The 19,610-nt window shown below is 46.4% G+C and overlaps 1 protein-coding gene across 1 annotated transcript in view; it reads right to left on the bottom strand.

Annotated features, from left to right (window-relative positions):
• Positions 1-15,684, bottom strand: part of CASQ2 (calsequestrin 2) — a 63,800-nt gene extending 48,116 nt beyond the window's left edge. Inside the window, exon 1 of the mRNA XM_004263235.3 lies at positions 15,315-15,684. Within this exon, the coding sequence (XP_004263283.1) occupies positions 15,315-15,548 (234 nt within the window). The 5' untranslated portion in view covers positions 15,549-15,684. The remainder of the gene's footprint in view (positions 1-15,314) is intronic.
• Between the last annotated feature and the right edge of the window lie 3,926 nt (positions 15,685-19,610).

The following is a 19,610-nucleotide window of genomic DNA, read 5'->3' as shown; positions in this document are numbered from 1 at the left end:
TCCATAGTGCCCTGTGCTTTCCCTTCACAGCCCTTTCTCAGTTTGTAAGTACACGTGCACTTATACGATCATTTGTCTATCAACTATCCACGTGCAAGCCTGTAAGCTCCATGTCCCTGTCTGCTTTTCTCCATATACTATCTCCAGCACCCAGTACAGTACCTGAGCAGAGGAAAGCTCAAAAATATTAGTTTATTAAATAAATGAATGGAAGAAAGAGGGGAGACCAGCTAGACCTTGAAACAGGAGGAGTGTCTGGATAAGCAGAGGAGAGCAGCAAAGACATCCAAGGAAGAAAAAGCAGCATAAATAGGTGAAGGTTTGGAGGGGCAAATGCACAGTGTGAGTGTAAGAGAAGAGGCTTCTGTCCTCGAGCAGAGGGCTTCTCAGGGGAGCTGAAAGGCGTAGTGTATTTAAGGCATGTTAGAAAAAGAGCACATAGGACTTGGAATATTAGGACTAGCGGTTCCGATTTGGGAGATGTTTGAGTAGAAGAACAATATGGCTAATTTGAGTTCGGAGAGGGTTGATCTAAGGGCGTAGACCAGACAGATAGAAAGGAGAGTAGAATCGAAGGTGACCGGTTGGGAGACTGAGTGGGAGAAGACTGGTCTCCAGCTAAGGCAGCACATGAAGTAACTTGTGAGGTAATGTTAGAGGTGGAGAATCATTCAGACCTGGTAACTATTTCATGACTTTGGAGAAGCTGCGGGGAACCAAGGAGAGAAGGAGGCAAGATGATTCCAGGGTCTCCAGCCAGGGAACAGAGTGAAGGGCAAACAGAGATGTCAGGAGGGCATGCCAGAACCACGAGCCAGCTTCTCAGCTTGGATTTAGATGCAATGAGTTGACGGGCATGGAAATCCAGCCAAGAGCTGGAGGTACCAACCTGGAGCTTGGGGGAGAGCTCCTGAAGGCACTGTGCAAGTGAGGGGTGAAGGAGTGAGGAGAGTGTACGAGAAAACCACAGGGTCCAGGACTGGCCACCTTGTAGGAGGTGAGAGAAGGAGGCTGTGTGGAGGCCCAGAGGTCTGTGGGAGAAGTAGGAGACCAAGGAACACAGTCTCGTGACTCCAAAGTCATGAGAAGCTTGAGAACGAGCAGGTGGTCAGATCAAGTGTTGCAGGGAGTCACAGAGATGGGACCACTGTGAGGTCTCTCCTTTCAGGATAGTAAGACATGGGTGACCTTTAGCGAGGAGCTGGGACAGAAGCCAAAGCAGTGAGAGTGTGGCCGACGAGTGGGTGGCAAGGACACATTAGAGCAGATGTGGATCACTTGGTCAAAAAGTTTGCCACGAAGGGAAGGGGATACTAACACAGCAGCGCCAGGGGACACGTTCCCTTTGGCCTCAGAGGACAGGACATGCAAGATGCCCTCTCTGTCTATGTGTGTCCCTCCAAGTCCAGTCCCTTTGTGGGACATCTCAGCCCTAAACCAAGGACGGACAGGAATAAAGATACATTTGTACCACTTCCCAAGAATGGTCTTCCTGGAGGAGAAAGACTGATTTGTTTCATGGTCAGAGGAAGCTGGGGAGGCACGCGGTAGCAGAGACAAGGGAGTGTTTACTTATTAAAGGGAGCTTAGGGGGGGTTCCTTTTGCAGGGTCAAGAATCTGAAAAAAATCAAGGGCTGAGAAATTTGGGGGAAAATGTCACAGATCTTTGCTCCAAGTGAATGTCCCTCAGGCCAGTCATTAAAAATACCCTGGCTGCAACCCTGGTCTTTCCACGTAAGCCAAGAGCCAAACAGCTCTTTTCACCCACTGTCCCTGATACCATCTGGCCACACGTCAAGCAATTCAACTACTGTTTGTGTCCTCCCCTGAAACCGGAGAGCTGACGTTCATCTCCGGTAATCTGTCACTTGCCACCGCCCTCAGATGAGGCCCGGGCTATGTATAGCTGGGGGGTTGGCACATGATGTGTCCATGCTAGAGGCAGGCAAGGGAATGGAACAGCTATTTTATGAGATTCAAGTGAACATGGGGGCCTCTTGGGGCTGGACTGGGAGGCTTCTAAAAGAGCCTTGAGGGAAAGGGAGGCTGTTGATTGTTTTTATTAGCACTTTGGGGCTATCACCTTGGTCAAGGCCAAGGAAAAGACCCAGAGGTCATTGCTATGTGTTCTTTCCACTCCACCACATTGAGAAGCAGTATAACAACAACAATAAAAATAGCGTCTATGGAGTGCTTGCTACATGCCAGATACTGCTCCAACACCTTACATGAATTATCTTATCGAATCTTCACAAAACCCACATGAAGTAGAAGTTTGAGATGAGGAAATAGAGGCACAGAGAGGTTAACCAACTTGCCTGGGCACACAGCCACACAGCGTTTAAGTGACACAGCTGGGATTCCAACCCTGACACTCTGGCTCCAGGGCCCAAGCTTTCATCCATTACATTACATTCCCTTCATCTGGGCCTCAGAGGGACCTGGGCCCGAATCCTGGCTCTGCCACTTATCAGGTATGAGACTCTGGGTAGGTCACAACTTCTCTGATTTCAATTTTCTAATCTGAAAATGCGAGATCTAATTCTTACAGGAGTAACATGTATGCAAGTACTTATGAATGTTTGTTCCCTAGAAATTCACTATAGGGCAACCTTATTACCCAAGCCGGTGGTTCTTGAATCTGAGCCCGCGTCAGCATTACCTGGAGGGAAGCCTCGTAAAAACCCAGATTGCTGGGTCCAACCCAGAATTCCTAATTCGGCAGGCCTGGGATGGGACCTACGAGTGTGCATGTCTGACTAGGTCTCAGGAGACGCTCATGCTACGGGTCCTGGGTCCACACCCTGAGAACCACCACCTTACAACTGTCTCTAACATATAAACACGATCTCCCTGGGTAGCATTTTGTAATGTCCAAAATGACTGACTGAGGGAGGCTGTTCCTGGAGTCCAGGGGTTTTTTTGTTTTCTGTTTTTCATACTAAAAGTATTATTGCAATGGGATTTGGGGGGGAAATGGATTTGACTGACATGGGGGTGAGGCCATGCCCTTTTCCAATTTTTTCTCAGCAGAGCTCTGTTCCCGAGAGCCTGTGAAAATGCAGTCTGGTAGCCCAAATGCTGACACCCCTTGGTAACCCCCTTCCTGGGAAGAGTCCCACACATTATCCACCGCGTTCCTGCAGCCAGAGAGAGACTCCCCCTTTTCTAACGAGACTTTCCATAGGTTGGTGCACTTCCTCAAAAAAAAGAAAAAGAAAATCAGAGGGAAGGACGGAGGCTGCAGCTGGGAGAGCCCTTCTAAATGTAAAATGATGGCAGACAGGCCTCTTTGCTGCATCTCCCCCATAGCGTACACTAAAAAGCGGAAGAGAGGGCTTCCCTGGTGGCGCCGTGGTTGGGAGTCCGCCTGCCGATGCAGGGGACACGGGTTCATGCCCCAGTCCGGGAAGATCCCACGTGCCACGGAGCGGCTGGGCCCGTGAGCCATGGCCGGTGAGCCTGCACATCCCGAGCCTATGCTCCGCAACGAGAGAGGCCACAACAGTGAGAGGTCCGCGTACCGCAAAAAAAAAAAAAAAAAAGCGGAAGAGAAACCTGCTGCTGCTTGACTGAACTTTACGAAATGTCTGACTAGTGCTTATTTTGATAACATCTCCTAATGACAACAAACGCCACGTATAACTAACCTGAGAGTTAGTTTTCAATGTACTTTCACATACACAATACATTTTAGAATAGTCCTTTCCTGAGCACCAGATGTGGGCCGTTCACGTTACACACACCCCTCTCTTCTCTTCAGAGGAACCCTGGGACAAGGGGTTGGTGGTCTGTCTTTTACAAAGGAAGGGGCTCAGCCTTGAGCAACTCAGTGACCTGCCAACTGTCTGGACAGTGTAAGGACTCAGACCCACGGGGTCTCCCTCCTCAGTGTACGCTTCTTGCATTGCTGGGCCACGGTGCAGGGCTGCTGTTCATGGGTTGTATTCACTCTTTCCTTTGGCTTCAGGAAATGCTCTCAGTTCCTTCACAGGGAAGCTGGGTGTGTGTGGCCAGGCTAAGGTATGGCTTGGGGTGCTGAGCCAGGGCAGTGTAAGGTAGAGGCAGGTGAGCGTGTGAAGGAGTATCTGCTGGCCCGTCTCCCTGCCCAGCACACGGCAGATGGTGAGGAGAGCTCTGCCTGGCTTGGGGCACCGGGCAGCAGGCGGGCGCTCCTGGAACAGGCTCCCTGGGCACTGAGAAGTGGCTCCGGCCTGCCCAGCCCATCGCACGGCAAGATGGTGCTCTGGCCATGTTCCTGCATGTCTTTCCAAACAGAAAGGGCTTATCTGGATCAAACCACACTCAGTCTACAGAAGAGGGAACCTCAGAGGCTCCATTGGACAGATGCAGTACTTTGTGGGGACTGGCTTTTTTAATGGAACAAGTTATTTTTTTTTTTTTTGCAATACATCCTATTTTTATTTTTTAAAATTGAACTAGAATTGATTTACAGTGTTGTATTAGTTTCAGGTGTACAGCAAAGTGATTCAGTTGTACAGGTATATGATATATAATATATATAACATATATATATTACGTATATATATCCTTTTTCAGATTCTTTGGAACAAGTCATTTTAGATGCTAAGGCTGAGCTGATAATTATGCAAAAATACTCCACACCAACCAGTGAAGCTCAAACTGCAATAGGGCTGCTGCTTTTAAAGAAAAATCTTGTGATTCTGAAACAGATTTTGTTTGTTTCTATTTTGCTACTTTACACTACAATTATCCTTATAATACTTTTATCACAGTGACTTTCTTGGTCTCTCATATCTCCATTTAGAAATGTATAACTTTGGGAGGAGGTCTGCCTCAAGGATACGATGACTAGATATCCTATTTGGGCTTGAATATTATCGAGGGCTTTTGCGGGTGGGAGGAGTGAGAAAAGAAGGTTCCAATGGTCTAAAAGCTTCTGAATCAACAATGTATTTGCCATTTTGTAAAATCTCTATTTCCGTATTAATTCTGTATATGGAAGAGAACATTTAACTGTAAGCAACTCAATCCACACTCTTACCATAGCACTTCTTGTCTTTTCACCATCTCACCCCAGCCTCTAGTTTTATTACTGAGAAGTGCAGAGCAAACACGCATCCAGCAGTTCAGTGGCACATGGGCTCTAAGGAGAAGTGCAACTGAAGAGTGAGCCTGGGCGCTCATCTTCTGAGAGCACTGGCTCTATGTGAGGATTTAGTCTCAAAGCCAAAACAAAATAAGCCTGACCTCATCTGAGTATTCCGAGTGCAGCAGGTGCGAGTTTGGAGAATCCCATCTTTGGGCAGTGAGCAGTCGGAAGAAATACCTGAATCCTGTGTGTGTTGCGATTCTCTGCCCAGTGTTCCCACATCATCCCATCTGTGGATTCACTTGCCTCCCAAAATTTCATTTTGCCTTCCTCTCTTGAGGTTTGGAAATGCAACCACTGGGACATTTTCCAGTGCTAAATAGGTTTGAAGACAGCATCAGCCTTAGAGAACCCAGAGGTTTCTGCCCATACTGTGTATGTATTTTGGACTGAGAGTCCCATGGTTAAAAAAAAAAATCTGTTTTACCCATATTTCAGCAGGATTAAGCAGGGATGACAAACAGTTCCCTGAATCTGACAGATTCAGTTTAATTTTTCACATTTCCACTCAATTCTTTTTTAAAAACTGATTTAATTTTTAAAAGATATCAAGGAGAAATATATTTCCAATGTAGGCAATGAATCTGTAATTCCATGCTTTTTTCTTTTCTCTCCATCCATCCTTCTACCCACCCACCCAACATTTATTAAATACCAAGTAGGTGGTGCTAAGCATTAGTCCCTCTACTCACACCAGTCACTTCAGTTCCACACATAGTCCAGTTGTGAAATTAAACACTGCTTAAGTGTGGGTGAAAATCCAGAATTCAAACTAGAGACACTTGTCCTTTTGTAAGTTGGCCCTTGCGATCCAATTCAGCAATCCCAGTTCCTTGGTGTAGTGGAAGGAACATGATGTTTGGAAACAAGTAGACGTGGGTTCAAATCCTGCTTCATGCTGTGCCATTCTGTAGCTTTGTGACTTTGGGCAATTTCTACTCAACTCTATGGAATCATTTCTTTGTACATAATGTGAGACTACGTTGTAAGAGTTCAACAGAATGACATATGCAAAGCACCCATATTGGACATGTTTCATGGTAAGTTCATAATAAGTGCCATTTCCATACCCCTCCATCCTCATCTGTTCATTTAACATTCATTCAGCAAACACCGTTGAGAGCCCACTGTGAATCAGACACTGATCTAGGTGCTGGAGTACAGCAATGAAGAGAACAAAGTCCTTGTCTCTGTGGGTTTTACACTCTACAGCAGTGTAGCACGATATGCACTACGTCAGCCAAGGGCTATGGAGAAGCATAAAGTAAGGTTGAAGGGATAAGGGGGTGCTTGGAGAGGGTGATTTATATAGGTGGTCAAGATGACTTCTTTCATGAGATGACACTTCAGCATAGACCTAAAGGAAGTGAGTTCTCATCATCAACAAAAGAAGACCAACTCCTTAGCTACCAGGGACCATGTCATCTGCATTTTCTAAGTAAGCAGTGCATGAATATTTGACAAATAAATGAAAGAATGAATATTTCTATTTGGGTGTTCACAAGTCTTAGTTCCACGTTATAGAACACTCACCAGTTTTCTCTGAGCAGCTTCCCAATACTTTTCTGTTAAACATGCTAACATGTTAGTATCCCATATTCATATACCCCCAGGGTTCTCAGATTTTTGTCATCTCTTTTGGAGGAAAGGGAAGTGTGCCATGGCAACCAAATAGATGCTTTTCCTCCCTTTCTGAAGGTAAATCCTGGACCCTGATCTAAGATTCTTTAAGGCACCTTCTGATCTGGCCTTAGAAACCCCTGTAATTCCACTGGAAACCTCTCAAGGAGGGGGAGGCTTCCCATGGGCCTAGATCTTCCCTTTCTTAGGAGGTCCAAAGTATTCATCACTGACTGTGTGAGCGAGGGGACCGTGGGAGAAGACCGGGAGACCTGGCAGAGTCCCTAGAGCAGACCTGAATCCCTGCAGCCCCCAAACCAACTTCACGTCTCAGCAGTTTTCCAAATCAGAGGAATGTTGACAGGTCCATTGTCATTCAGGAGAGTCAACAGACAAAAGGTCAAGCAGGTGCAACATGATTATGGTCATCTGGAAAATTTCTCCAACCCAACAAACCAGTATAGTGCTTTGCAAACTTTAACATGCCTACGAATCACCTGTGGATCCTGTTTAAATGTAACAAACACCCTGGTTATACCATTGCCGCTGGTGTGGTTTGCCGTCCACATTTTGAGCATCAAGCCTCAAGTGGTCCCCAAACTTGGCTGCACGTTAGAATCACCCAGGGAGCTTTGAAAAACTGTAGCACCTGGATCTCATCCCTTCCCCTACGACCAGTTAAATCAGTGCTGGTGGGGGGTGGGGGGGGGGTGGGAAAGACCCAGGCATAGTTGTTTTTTAAAACTCCATAGGTGAGTCCCACGTGCAGCCAAGGTTGAGAACTACTGCAACTGGCCAAGAACAGGGGCTACCTTTCAAGTGACAGGTGAAGGGAATTAGCATTGGATAAGCACCAGCTGTATTTCAGGCACTCAGCAGGCTACCTAGTTCCTAAGTAGTAAACAACGTAATGAAGTAATAATACCTGACACTTGTCCAGCTTCTTATAATCTTATGAGAAATTTTTATTCATCTATTTTCACTGAATTCTCTTAATTCACTGAGGTAGAAAGCACACAGTTGATGTTTTAGATGAATAAAATGCGATGCATATTTGTGACTTGCCCAGGATCAAATAGTAGATGAAAGAGAAATTCAGTTTCTCTGACCCACAGCTGTCTGTTTTGCCCAAGCACTGCGACCTCACCTGAAGTTGGATACACGAGGATGGCTGTGCACAAAAGTCATGTCGACGACACTGGGCATATGGCAGAACCTAAAGAGGCTGCAGTCACCCCACCAAAGATTTCTCACTGATACATAGATTGATTAGGAAACTGAGACCTGAATATAGAAGGGAGCTCGGTCTGTTGTGGGCTTTGGCAGACTGAGAGCAGCGGCGTTAGGACACTTAGCAGAACCCAGAAGCCTGCATTGCACGGGATTCAGATTCTTGGTTCTGCCATAGATGATGGGACCAGCCTCCTCCTCCCCTGTAGGGCCTAATGGATGATCTGTTCTGGAATCACCGTCTAAAAAGTATTGGGAAATAACCTGCTTACCAGCCCTGGACAATCAGTCATAACAATAACCCTCCCTGCTGGTGGACAGGCCATTTCCAATAATTTTTAGGTAGTGATCTTGCCATTTGATATCCAAGAGGGCTCGGGAGAGAGCCCCTGGGCAGGTCATGTGTGGGGATGGCAGTGGCTTTTTTGTGGTGAGCGAAGTGGGACCTCCTTAAGCAGGAAGAGCAGAAGGCCCTGCAGAGGGGATCCTCTGGGGAAGCAACAGAGGGGATGCAGAGGGAAAGCAGCCTCGGACCTCCCGAGAAACAACAGGTGCAGCTGGTCAACCTGGCGGGCAACTACCGGAGTGATGTGGCTATTTCTGTGCCAGGACCCCAGGTTGCCTGCCAATCCCAGGGACCAGTCACCCTAAACAAATGAAGTGATATTTACTGTTCACAGTGTGGAAAGCATTGCTTGTTCACCACCTATTCAGTGACTCATTCATTCATGCTATGATTCCTGAGAGTCCCACTAAGAGCAAAAGATATTTGACGAATGAATATTTCTATTCAAGGATTCACAGTACGTATTTTCATGTTCTGAAACACTCACTAACTTGCCTGAGAAAAATCCCCTGTAGTTTTTCCTAATCCTGTAAATGTATATTGGTTACAGGTTGGTGTGTTTAGTTGCTCCCATAGGACATACATACACAGTGCACAGCCTCAGCTCTGGAGATGAATGTGATCAGAGTGCCCAGCGATTCCAACACTGAGGCCTCCTTTCTCCTTTCCCTCTAGAGATGTTTAAGTGGCCATGAAATCATTTCTCCGTACGCATGAAGCTCACTAGGAAAAGCTTTCACCTTTTCCTTCCTTCTTTTTCAGGTTGGAATGCTGGTTTCCTAGAGGTGGAGTGGTGTAGAGGAAAGGAAATGGGCCTTGGACTGGGGGATAAGATCTGTGTGAAGGTAGGAGGGGAAGAGGAAGAAGTAAATGGTTCCCCAAACCTGGCCTAGGCATTTGGCAGGACCATGACACCGTTTCCAGCGGGCTCAGGAACTCACAATGTGGACACCATACTGCTGGGGTTCCTTCTGACGTCAAGGCATCCTCTGTCACATGACCAGGTCATTCATTCAGTTGTGTTTTTGGTTCACAAGCAGTTTTTTTGTCCTTGTCCATAGGAACTTGATTCCATCTCTCTTTTTTTTTTTAAACTTTCCCCCCTCACCAAGTTTGCTTTGAATTCAGTTGCCTTCAGGAAGCTTCCAATCTAGGGGGAGAACTCCAACATGTGTCTCCAAGGAGAGAAAGAGTGAGTTAGAAGGAGCCTGAAGGGAATGGAAGAACTTCTTAAATGCAAGGAGGCTGCAGTGTGACTGAAAATGTGGAAGGGGCCTAATTTAAGAACTGACGCTGATGATGTTGTGGAATCTATCAGACACAGGCTCCGTAAGCCTTGGCCATCAGAGGGAGAGGGTCTGTGATCAGGGAAAGTCACTCCACCTTTCTGGGCGTGGCTGGCTGTGAATAAGCAACATGGCATCACATCACCAGTCCTGAGCTCTCTGAAAGTGGCCTGGGGTCCTCAGTCTCTAAAGTGACGGGTTAGGCTGGGCTGTATCTAAAATCCCAACTGAAAGGGGGTGAGGGCTGAAAGGAGTCAGCATTTTTCCAGTACCTTCTGTGTGCCAGAAGCTGAGCTCTTGCCATCCTGCCTCACTGAATCCTCACGCCATCTCCAGCATCTCACATCACAAGTAAGGAACCTGAACACAGACAGACTTCCTTGGGAATTAAACCCAGGTCTGTCTGATTTGGAAGCCCACGTTAGAGCACACCACCTCTCAAGCATTTCAACCTGAGAGAGGTCAGTGATGTCGAATGTGGGAGGACTTTCTCTGGCAATATTTATAGAACATGATAGGCATAGCACTTGCACTGCAGTTTCAAGGCGAAGGTGGAAGCAGGCAACAAGGGAGTAAGGAAGAATCAAATTCAGTGCCTGTATCCTCCTCTTGTGTCTCTGAGTCTTGCGGTACTAACAGGATTCAGCCATTGTGGTATGACTACATTTGCTGACTTGGCCAAAGCTGAAGGAAATAGTATACAAAATTGCAACTCCCTTTATAATCTGAGTTGACACCTCAATAGAAAAAATGGGGAAAAGACATAGAAAAATAAGAAAAAATGTAAATGGCAAATAATTTTATGAAAAATTCAGCCTAGCTAGAAATCAAAGAATGTCCATTAAAACAACAATAAAAATATAAATAGACAAAGGTTTTTAAAACCCTGAAAATTGTGTCAGTGTCCAAAAAGAAAGAAATTCTGTAATGGCCTATATGGGAAAAGAATCTAAAGAAGAGTGAATATATGTATATGTATAACTGATTCACTATGCTGTACACCTGAAACTAACACAACATTGTAAATCAACTATACTCCAATAAAATTTTTTTTAAAAATTAAAAGGAAAAAAAACAGAGAAATTATCTTAAAAATATGTATGATCATACAATGGAATACTATGCCAGCATTAACATTATGTTTGTCAAGAATTTAAAGCTATTTAGTGACATAGGAACACTCACAATATACTGAAACGAAGTAAGCAGGAAACAAAACTATAAAAATGGTATATGGGCTTCCCTGGTGGCGCGGTGGTTGAGAGTCCGCCTGCCGATGCAGGAGACACGGGTTCGTGTCCCGGTCCGGGAAGACCCCACATGCCGCGGAACAGCTGGGCCCGTGAGCCATGGCTGCTGAGCCTGCGCATCCGGAGCCTGTGCTCCGCAACGGGAGAGGCCACAACAGTGAGAGGCCCGTGTACCGCAAAAAAAAAAGGTATAAACCTAATTGGAAAACGTGAGCTTATGCGAAGAAAAAAATACTGGAAAGAACTCTATCAGAACATTAACCATGTTTAGCTCTGGGTGGCAGTTCTTATTGCCTGCTTTGTCTTTTCCACATAGTCTAACATATTCTTACACTAGTGTGTTGTTACTTTGTGGATGAAATGCCCAACCAAGAATCAGGATTACCAGCTGTGTAAGTCACAACACTGGAAGGCCGCATGTATGACGTGAGAGGTTCAGAAAAGTCTAGATGGTTCACAAGGTTCTTTTGAGCTCTAGCACGTCACTCATTCATTCAACAAGCATTTACAGAACATCTGTATAGAGCTACGTACAATGCACCAACACTGGGGTCCCCCAGAATTAGACCCCAACCAAACGCAAAGCAAAGTTTGAATGTGATGCCTCCCAGTGCCATTTGACTTAGCCTTTTTCTGCCTAAGCTTTTAATAGCCTCATATTCTTCCCTTTCTCCTCTTCCCCTTATCAAACCCTGCTCTCAACATAAAACTCAAACTTGATCCGATGGAAGTGTAAATGGATAGCAATGTCTTAAAAGATGGCTTCTCCCAGAGGGGCTTGACTAAGTAGGGATAAAAATTTTACCTACAGGAATGAGGCCCTCGTGGCCAAATTTGAGGAAAAAGCTAGTGGGGTGGAAAAAGATTTGGGAGCTATCAGAACCTTAGCTCTTGCGGTTCCCTCCCCGACCCTCGCTTATTTGTCTGGTAAGTTCTACTCATTTTCACAAATCAATTCTTCCTTGTCATGCCTTCCACATCTCTCCCAGAGGGCGGGGTGCTTCCTCTTTCCTCTGCGCTCCCAGAGGACCTTATATTGCCCTACTGTTACAGTGACCCCGTTGCACTGCGGCTTTTCATTTGTATTGCACTATAATTTCCACATCAGGCTATGAGCCACCTGAGTGCCTCACGTTCCCGGTATCCACGGCGCGCACCCCAAGGCCCAACCTAGAGTAAGTGACAGATGTATGACTAAATGATATGCATTTCAAGGCCCCAAGTCAGGCAGTGACCTCCTTACCCTGTGGATGGGACTGTTTCTGGGTGTTTCAACGTCAGTCCTTACAGCAGCAGACAAAACATTGACCATAGTACCTTTGGATTTTTTTAATCAGAATGGGATGGCCTTTATGTGACGAGTTTTGAACTTCTAATTCCTAACTTTCTAACCCTTAGAAATTCCCTGGGTTTTCAACCTGAGGATGGCAACTCATCACTGGAGAGGGAAATCAATTTAATAGGTTGGGATTAGTATTTTTTTAATGAAATACAATAGAAGAATAGAAAATAACAATAAAATAGGAGACAAAAGTATTTTAAATCCAAGTATTCCCCAAATAATAATGTGTTGTCCTATGAAACTTTTGTTTCACCTGTGTATGTGTCTGTACACATTAGGTCATAGTGAGTTATGATAAAAAACATGGACAGCCACCTTCCCCAGGGGGGTGGTGGTGGGATGAATTGGGAGATTGGGATTGACATATATATACACTAATATGTATAAAACAGATAACTAATAAGAACCAGCTGTATAAAAAGTAAATAAAATAAAATTCAAAAAGAAGAAAGACAGCCACCTTCCCAAACGATTGGGAGGGAAGGAGCCCGCCCCTTCCTGTGCTGTCTGCCCAGGGCTGAGATTTCACTGTCTCCTCCCTTCCTTCTATCCCAAACAGACACAGCTCTGGGATGGGCAGGATATTTTCCTTAGTGTAGGTTTGGAGTCCAGGGAATTAAGAGGACAAAATAGGATTTTCTGACCACAAAAAAAATTTAGAGGCTCACATCTACCCTCTCGTATCAGTCATGGGATTCCTGGAACCAGTCTTGTCCTGGATTCTGAGGAACAGCGGGCACCTGACAGGTATCTCAACAAAGGCCCACCCCTCCCCTCCCCGACCCGCGCGGAGGGAGCCCTACCTCCCCCAGGGTTTGGACATTTGCATGAGCAGCGCCTCTGGGGCTCCGTGCCTCTCAGCTGATACAGATGATACAGCTGGCATCACCAGGCCCGGGCTCACAGGCTGAGTACTCTATTTAAGGAAGACTCTTGAAATAATACTGAACAGGGTATCCACCAACTCCTTGTACATCGTCTCATCTGATTCCAGCAGTAACACAGTATAGGGGCTAAAGCTGCCTTCACCCGCACGAGTAGAGTGATCTTGGGCAACTTAGCCTCTCTGTGCCTCAGTTTCCCCATCTGTAAAAGGGGGATAGTAACTGTATCTACATCAGAGAAGTACTGTAAAGATCAAACCAGCTACCACACACAATCCCTGCACGCAGGAAGCATTCAATAAATGTTGATTATTATTATTTAATCATCTCATAAGCCTGTATGATAGTTATTTTTTTCATTTATAGATAAGAAAATGAGGCTCAGAGAAATTAAGTAACCTGCCCTATGTCATGCGTCCAGTAGAGGCAAAGTCAGAATATAAATCAGGAACTCCTGACTCCAAGTTCTGTGGTCTCTTTCCCTTAGTGATTTAGGAGTCCGTGGGGCATCAGACTACCTCCTGTGCTCAACTTCCTCCTTGTCAGTCTCTGCCGGGCACTCTGGGATCAAAGGTAGCTGGAAGGATGGTAAGTCCAGGGCAAAGCTCCTTCTCAGGATTTTCCTTGGGAGTACAGAATTCATCTTTGGGAGAGACAGATTCTTGGGGGAGTTTGTGTGTGAGTGTGTGTGTGTGTGTGCATGTGTGTTAATATAACAGGGAATCAGAAATGGGGTCACTGCTTGCACTGGCATTCTTTTTGAGTTCTAGGCTAAGTGGATAGATACAAGCAGATATGGTAGAATCCTTATACCTTCAATTAACTTTTCATAAGTACGTCTCTATAATTGAGTAGGGCAGTTTGAGATGGAGATAATCATGTGAGTGAGGATTTCATGGGCTGAGCAGCAGCTGTGCTGTATGTCCTGGTTTTCTCCAGCCTGTAATTTTCCCGTATATATAGTACAAAGACCTAATAACGGTCCCTGCTTTTTCCTCACTCGTAACCCACAGAGGTTTCTTGTCCACCAGAGCTCTCTGTAATGACCACACTGCCGTATATAAATCCTCTGAAGATAGATACGTGTGTGGTGATCGGGAGACACAGGATTCTGCAATACTTTTTTAATTATCAAAGGTATTTTGATGTGTTTGGGGTGGTTTTCCTGGATTTTATTACAGCCACTTTTGCTTGAGAATTAAAATCCACGTGGGTTTTACATGGTACTTCTGTGCATCAGAGTCTTTGATTATAAAGTATGTCAGTTATGTCTCAATAACACTGGAAAACAAGAAAGAAAAAAAGGCATCTGATTGAGCTGAGCTTTCTGGCTGCGCCGGTTAATAAACTGCTGTAGTTCTCCAGGAGTCCTTTTCACAGATTTGTGCCTGGGCTGAGCCCGACCTGGGGACTGATAAGGGATCTTGGTGCCTATTAGAATTCTTGGCGCTCACAGGTGTTCCTGAGTGTAAGCGATCTGAAACTGTCCAGGAGGGACTGTGGGAGGAGTTCCTGGAGCACTCACACAGGATTAGAGAATGGGTCCCAGCGCCAGGTTTACGGACAGGCCATGTAATGCAGATGAAATAAGAACTGACTTCAGCATCTTCCCTGAACTCACACCAAGAACTTTCTGAGAGAGAGAAATATTCCCATTAATGAACGCGCAGCTTAAATCTTCCCACGTCTACACTGTGCAATGTTGACTAAAACCGCGTCACAGGAGAGGCTCATCGCTTAGTGATATTCCCCATCTGACCCACGAGGACAGGCAAGGTCAAATGACTCCTGCTTCATCAGGATCATGGGGAGACTTAAGGGAACAAAGAGTAGGAAATTAGCACGCCGAAGGAAACCTGCAAATAATCCTGGATTTCATTTCAGTCAGGCTTTTTAACAATAGCTTTAACATTCTCTGAGAAAAAGAGTCGCTGGAACTATTGCCCTTGAGAAATCAAGAGGACCATCAGATGACAGACTTTACATCTTTACAGACTATTATGCACCATGCAGCACGTTCAATTGTCCCGTCCTAAGAGTCTGGACCCACCCCTGTTTTTCACACATCCCAGCTTTGCAAAAAGAATATCTTCAGATTTGCCTCAGACTGAAATGCGGCAAGACTTGAGGATATACTCTCAGCGACCTCAGGTCCTCCCATGCCGACCACTGGCCACCTCCCGCTCCCTTGGGCCACGTGGTCTGGGGGCCCCCCACTCACCTCCAGCACGATTTCTTTCAGTTGGAACTGTTTCTGCGTGACTTTATCTGAAGACACGGGCTCATGGTAGTAGAGACAGAGCAGGTCGTATTTCTTCAAAACCTGCTTGAAGTTCTTCTCGGTTAGACTGACCACGCGGTCCTTGCCGTCATAGGTGGGGAAGTTCAGCCCCTCCTCTGCCCTGCAGGAGGACAGCAGGTAGACCGCCACCACAAACAGGTGGGTTCTCTTCATCTGGGCGAAGTTTTGTTTTTCCTTCCCAGAGACACCGTGTGTAGGAAAGAGGCTGGTGCCTTAGAGGACTTGCTGGGAGCAGTGGGGAGCAGAGAGGCCGATCTCGTCTCTCTCCTTGGCCCTTCCTGGGCCCGAGAACCCCCTCTTCACCTTCTCCGGCTGCTGACTGTAATCGTGGGCTTGGGACGAAGCGTGCAGAGGCTCACACCCATGCATGTGTAGAACCAGAGCCAGGCTAGGCGGCCCAGCCCCAGATACCTCGCATAGCTCTGCCCAGCCCCTGTCTCATCAGGAACTCCATTTTTAGGATGCAGTTGTTTCAGGCTAAAAATAAATCATGCAATGAATTAAAAAGTTAGATATGGCACTGTTGAGGGATTCGCTGATACAGTTTGTCAGGCCGGTGGAGGAGGAGGTGGGAGGGAGACGGGGGGGGGAACGTGTGCACATGAAATAGGGAGGGCGGGAAGGTCAGAGGAGAGAAGTTCACTCAAGAGGGAGGAGGAGAAGAGGAGAGGAGAGAGACGTGGCACTTGGATGTGCACAGGGCCACTCAGACGCTGTTGAATCGGTCTATTACCCCAGGGAACTATTTCAGTCTCTTCCTTCCTGGCAGGCTGCTCATCCCCTACCTACTCACTGCTGACCTGGGGACCAGCCGGACCCCCAGGTGGACTTGACGTTCTGCACCTGCCTTTTCCCTGGCTGGCCATTGCGCCATGTCCCCATGGCTCTGCCGGTCACTGGGCGAGGAATGTAGGGTCACCCTTTCTCCACAGAAAGCGTGGAGCTTCCCAGGAGCCCAGCCCACCAGGGGTCACAGTTCCTCTCCTTCTGCCCCGGCTCACTGCTGAACGCTGCTGACACCAGGAGATCCTGCCCCATTATAAAATTAAATAAAATAAAAGTTCAACAGTCGTCCTCAGAAGCCCTCTTAGGCTTTTTGCTATCATCCCCGTCATCTTTCTTTTTTAACATTAACCCCCAATGTATCATTTTTGCCCTTTTCCTCTTCATTAGAGACAGACTGCTGTAGAGAGTCCAGGAGCCGGACGGATCCGAGTTCGAAGACGTGCTCTGCCTCTTAATGGCTGAATAGACTTTGGAGGGTCACTCACCCTCTCTGATTCTCAATCTCTCCCCCCCACCACCACGCCCACCATGTAAAATGGGGATAATTACGACTATATTGTAAGGCTTGGAACACAGAGATGGGAAGGCATGGTACAAAACAGTTACCCAAACACGGCAGCTATTATAGTTACTTCATTCTTCCTGGAGATGGTGGAACGTAGGTTATTGTAATAATTACTTCTCAGTTTCTAATAGTAATGGTTTGTGAACCCTTTTCTCTCTGCCTTCTTGAATCCAGCAGGCAACTGGGGCAGACGTGATTAGGGCTCATTGCACAGGGGAGCTAACTGAGCTTCAGGGAGCTCAGCACCCTGTCAGAGGTCGCGTCATCAACTGCCTGAGTGAGGGTTCAGCTCTGCCTTGGAGCCTGGCGCTCCTGGGTGCTTTCACTCTGATGGGGCAATTCCCCCACAGACACTTCTTTTCTTAAGTGGCTCCACCTTTTCTGGTCAAACAACAGTACACCCCTGTCTTTCCGCTCTTTAGAGTAGTCTAATGGCTCTCATGATTTAGGCCAAATTTTTCTTCTTCTGGTTGGAAAATCAGCTTTGGAAATAGCAAGGACTCTGTCCCATACAAACTTTGCAGGGAACAGAAGGAGAAAGGAAGTTCAGTGGCCTGCATGAGTGAAAGCAGGCCCCTCCACTGCAGCCAGAGGTCCTGATGCTGACAGTCAGGCTGACGGGAGTTGTCTTCAGGACAGGTTCATGTCCAGGAAGCCAGGACCTTGGGGAGCCCCTCGCTGAAACCCATGACAGCATTCAGTTCTTTCTGATGGTGAATTCTCTAGGTTTTTAAAGATAAAGCCAAGAGGGCTTCCCTGGTGGCGCAGTGGTTGAGAGTCTGCCTGCCGATGCAGGGGACGCGGGCTCGTGCCCCGGTCCGGGAAGATCCCACATGCTGCGGAGCGGCTGGGCCCGTGAGCCGTGGCCACTGAGCCTGCGCGTCCGGAGCCTGTGCTCCGCAACGGGAGAGGCCACAGCAGTGAGAGGCCCACGTACCGCAAAAAAAAAAAAAAAAAAGATAGAGCCAAGAATAGCCGTTCTAAGATGTGGTTAGCTTTTCAGGTCACTTGCAAGTGTGCAAGATCTCTGCTTTCTTTAGAAAATTTAAGGGGAAAATGATTTTTGAGTGAAACAATGTATGTCTTGTCTTTTCAAGGTCAGCTTCCCAAAACTGTTCCCACTTGTCTCAATCTCACTGGCTTATCTTTATTTAGAATTTGCTCCACTTCTCTTAATATATGCTTTTTTTTAATGTTACCAAAAAACTGAGAGATGTTTAAAGTCAGAGTCTTTGAATTTCCCACTGACTTGCAACTGATGAAAAGTACCAGGGTAAAGGGATAATTTAAAAAAATTCAGTTTAGCCCTCAAGTCTGGCTTATGACCAGCTGTGTATTAACAGAAAAAAAGCTCCAGTGTGGAAAGTTCCTGTCCCTAAATCCTGGCTCAATTTGGGGCCTCAAAGCCCAGCCCTGAGGACGGCATGGCTACTCACACGTGTTGTGGTGATCAGGTTTCCCACTGTCCACCCACACCGAGACATGGGGGGTGAAATGCGTGTCCCAGGTTAGGTTTGCATGATCGACTTTTTATGTCCCAGCCATTTTTTTCTGACTGCTTTTTATTGTTTTTGTTTTTCCTTTGCTTTCTTGCCCACCAACCTTAATGTATTTATTTTTTATTATTTTTGTGTGTGTTAGTTTCTGCTTTATAACAAAGTGAATCAGTTATACATATACATATGTTCCCATATCTCTTCCCTCTTGCGTCTCCCTCCCTCCCAATGTATTTATTTTGTAAACAAGGGATGCTTCTGACATGTCTGAGTCAATGTGGCATCTAGCAAATCAGCTTTTCATTCCAGTTTTAGCAGCTACCCAGGTCAGGGTGTCACCTGCACATGCCTGGTTTATGTGACTTTGCTGAATTGTACGTGTGTCTTTATATGCCATTAGCAGGTATTTTTTGTCTTTGTTTTTAAACAAGAAAGGATAAAACAAAGGAAGGAAATCAGTATAAATGTACGTTAACTATTGTCACGATATATGACATAGGCCCCTTGTTTTTGCTAACAATTTCCAGTCCCTCACTCCAGTGGCCACTCCCTAGAATCCCATATTCTAACCTCCCCCTTTCATTTGTTTACCCTTGACAGGTGGCAGGACCATTTTGCATATATTATTTAACTGGATCTTCACAATAACTCGTTTTACAGATGAATCAGGATTTGAAGCCATGATCTTTCATTTATTTGTTAATTAAATACATTTTTATGGGGCACCTTCTATGTACCAGACGCTCTACTGGGTACTGGGGTTGGACACATTATTCATCTGAACTCACTGAGTTTACATCCGAGAGGGGAGATGAGCAGTAAATAGTCAATGTACTTAAGGGGTATATGTGTGTGCACCCGTGTAAAATAGGACTTCAAATAGAGGCACGTGCTCTAAAGAGCAGCTGAGAAGGACAAGGGAGAGCCTGCGACAGTGGGTGGGAGGTGGCCCTTTTGGACAGGGGGTGAAGGAAAGCATCTTCAAGGAGGGAACCTAGGAGCAGCAGGGAGGGCAGGGCTGAGGCAGAGAGCATTCTTCTTCCAGGGAGAAGAGGTAGGTGCCTCCGCACTGAGACCTACGGGGATTCCACCACTAGGGGGCGTTGCATCCACCTCCGATGGAAGCATCAGTTTTCTCTCTCAGACTTTTTTGTCTGTTAATAAGACATATGGGCTCACACCTACATGGGTGGGTCCACAGGGTAGGGAACCTATCTGAACGACTCGGAGGCAGCTCAGAGAGAGCTGTGACCCGGAAGCCAGGACACCTGGATCCTGGGCTGGTGTGACACAGCTCAACCCAGCTGTGTGACCTTGGTGAGTCTCCTCACCTCTCGGCCCTCACATTTCTAATTTGTGGAAAAGAGG

This window comes from Orcinus orca, chromosome 1 (assembly GCF_937001465.1).
Source record: "Orcinus orca chromosome 1, mOrcOrc1.1, whole genome shotgun sequence".
Lineage (NCBI taxonomy): Eukaryota > Metazoa > Chordata > Mammalia > Artiodactyla > Delphinidae > Orcinus > Orcinus orca.
Note: the sequence above shows the minus strand (reverse complement) of the source record. Positions and strands in the feature narration are given on the sequence as shown.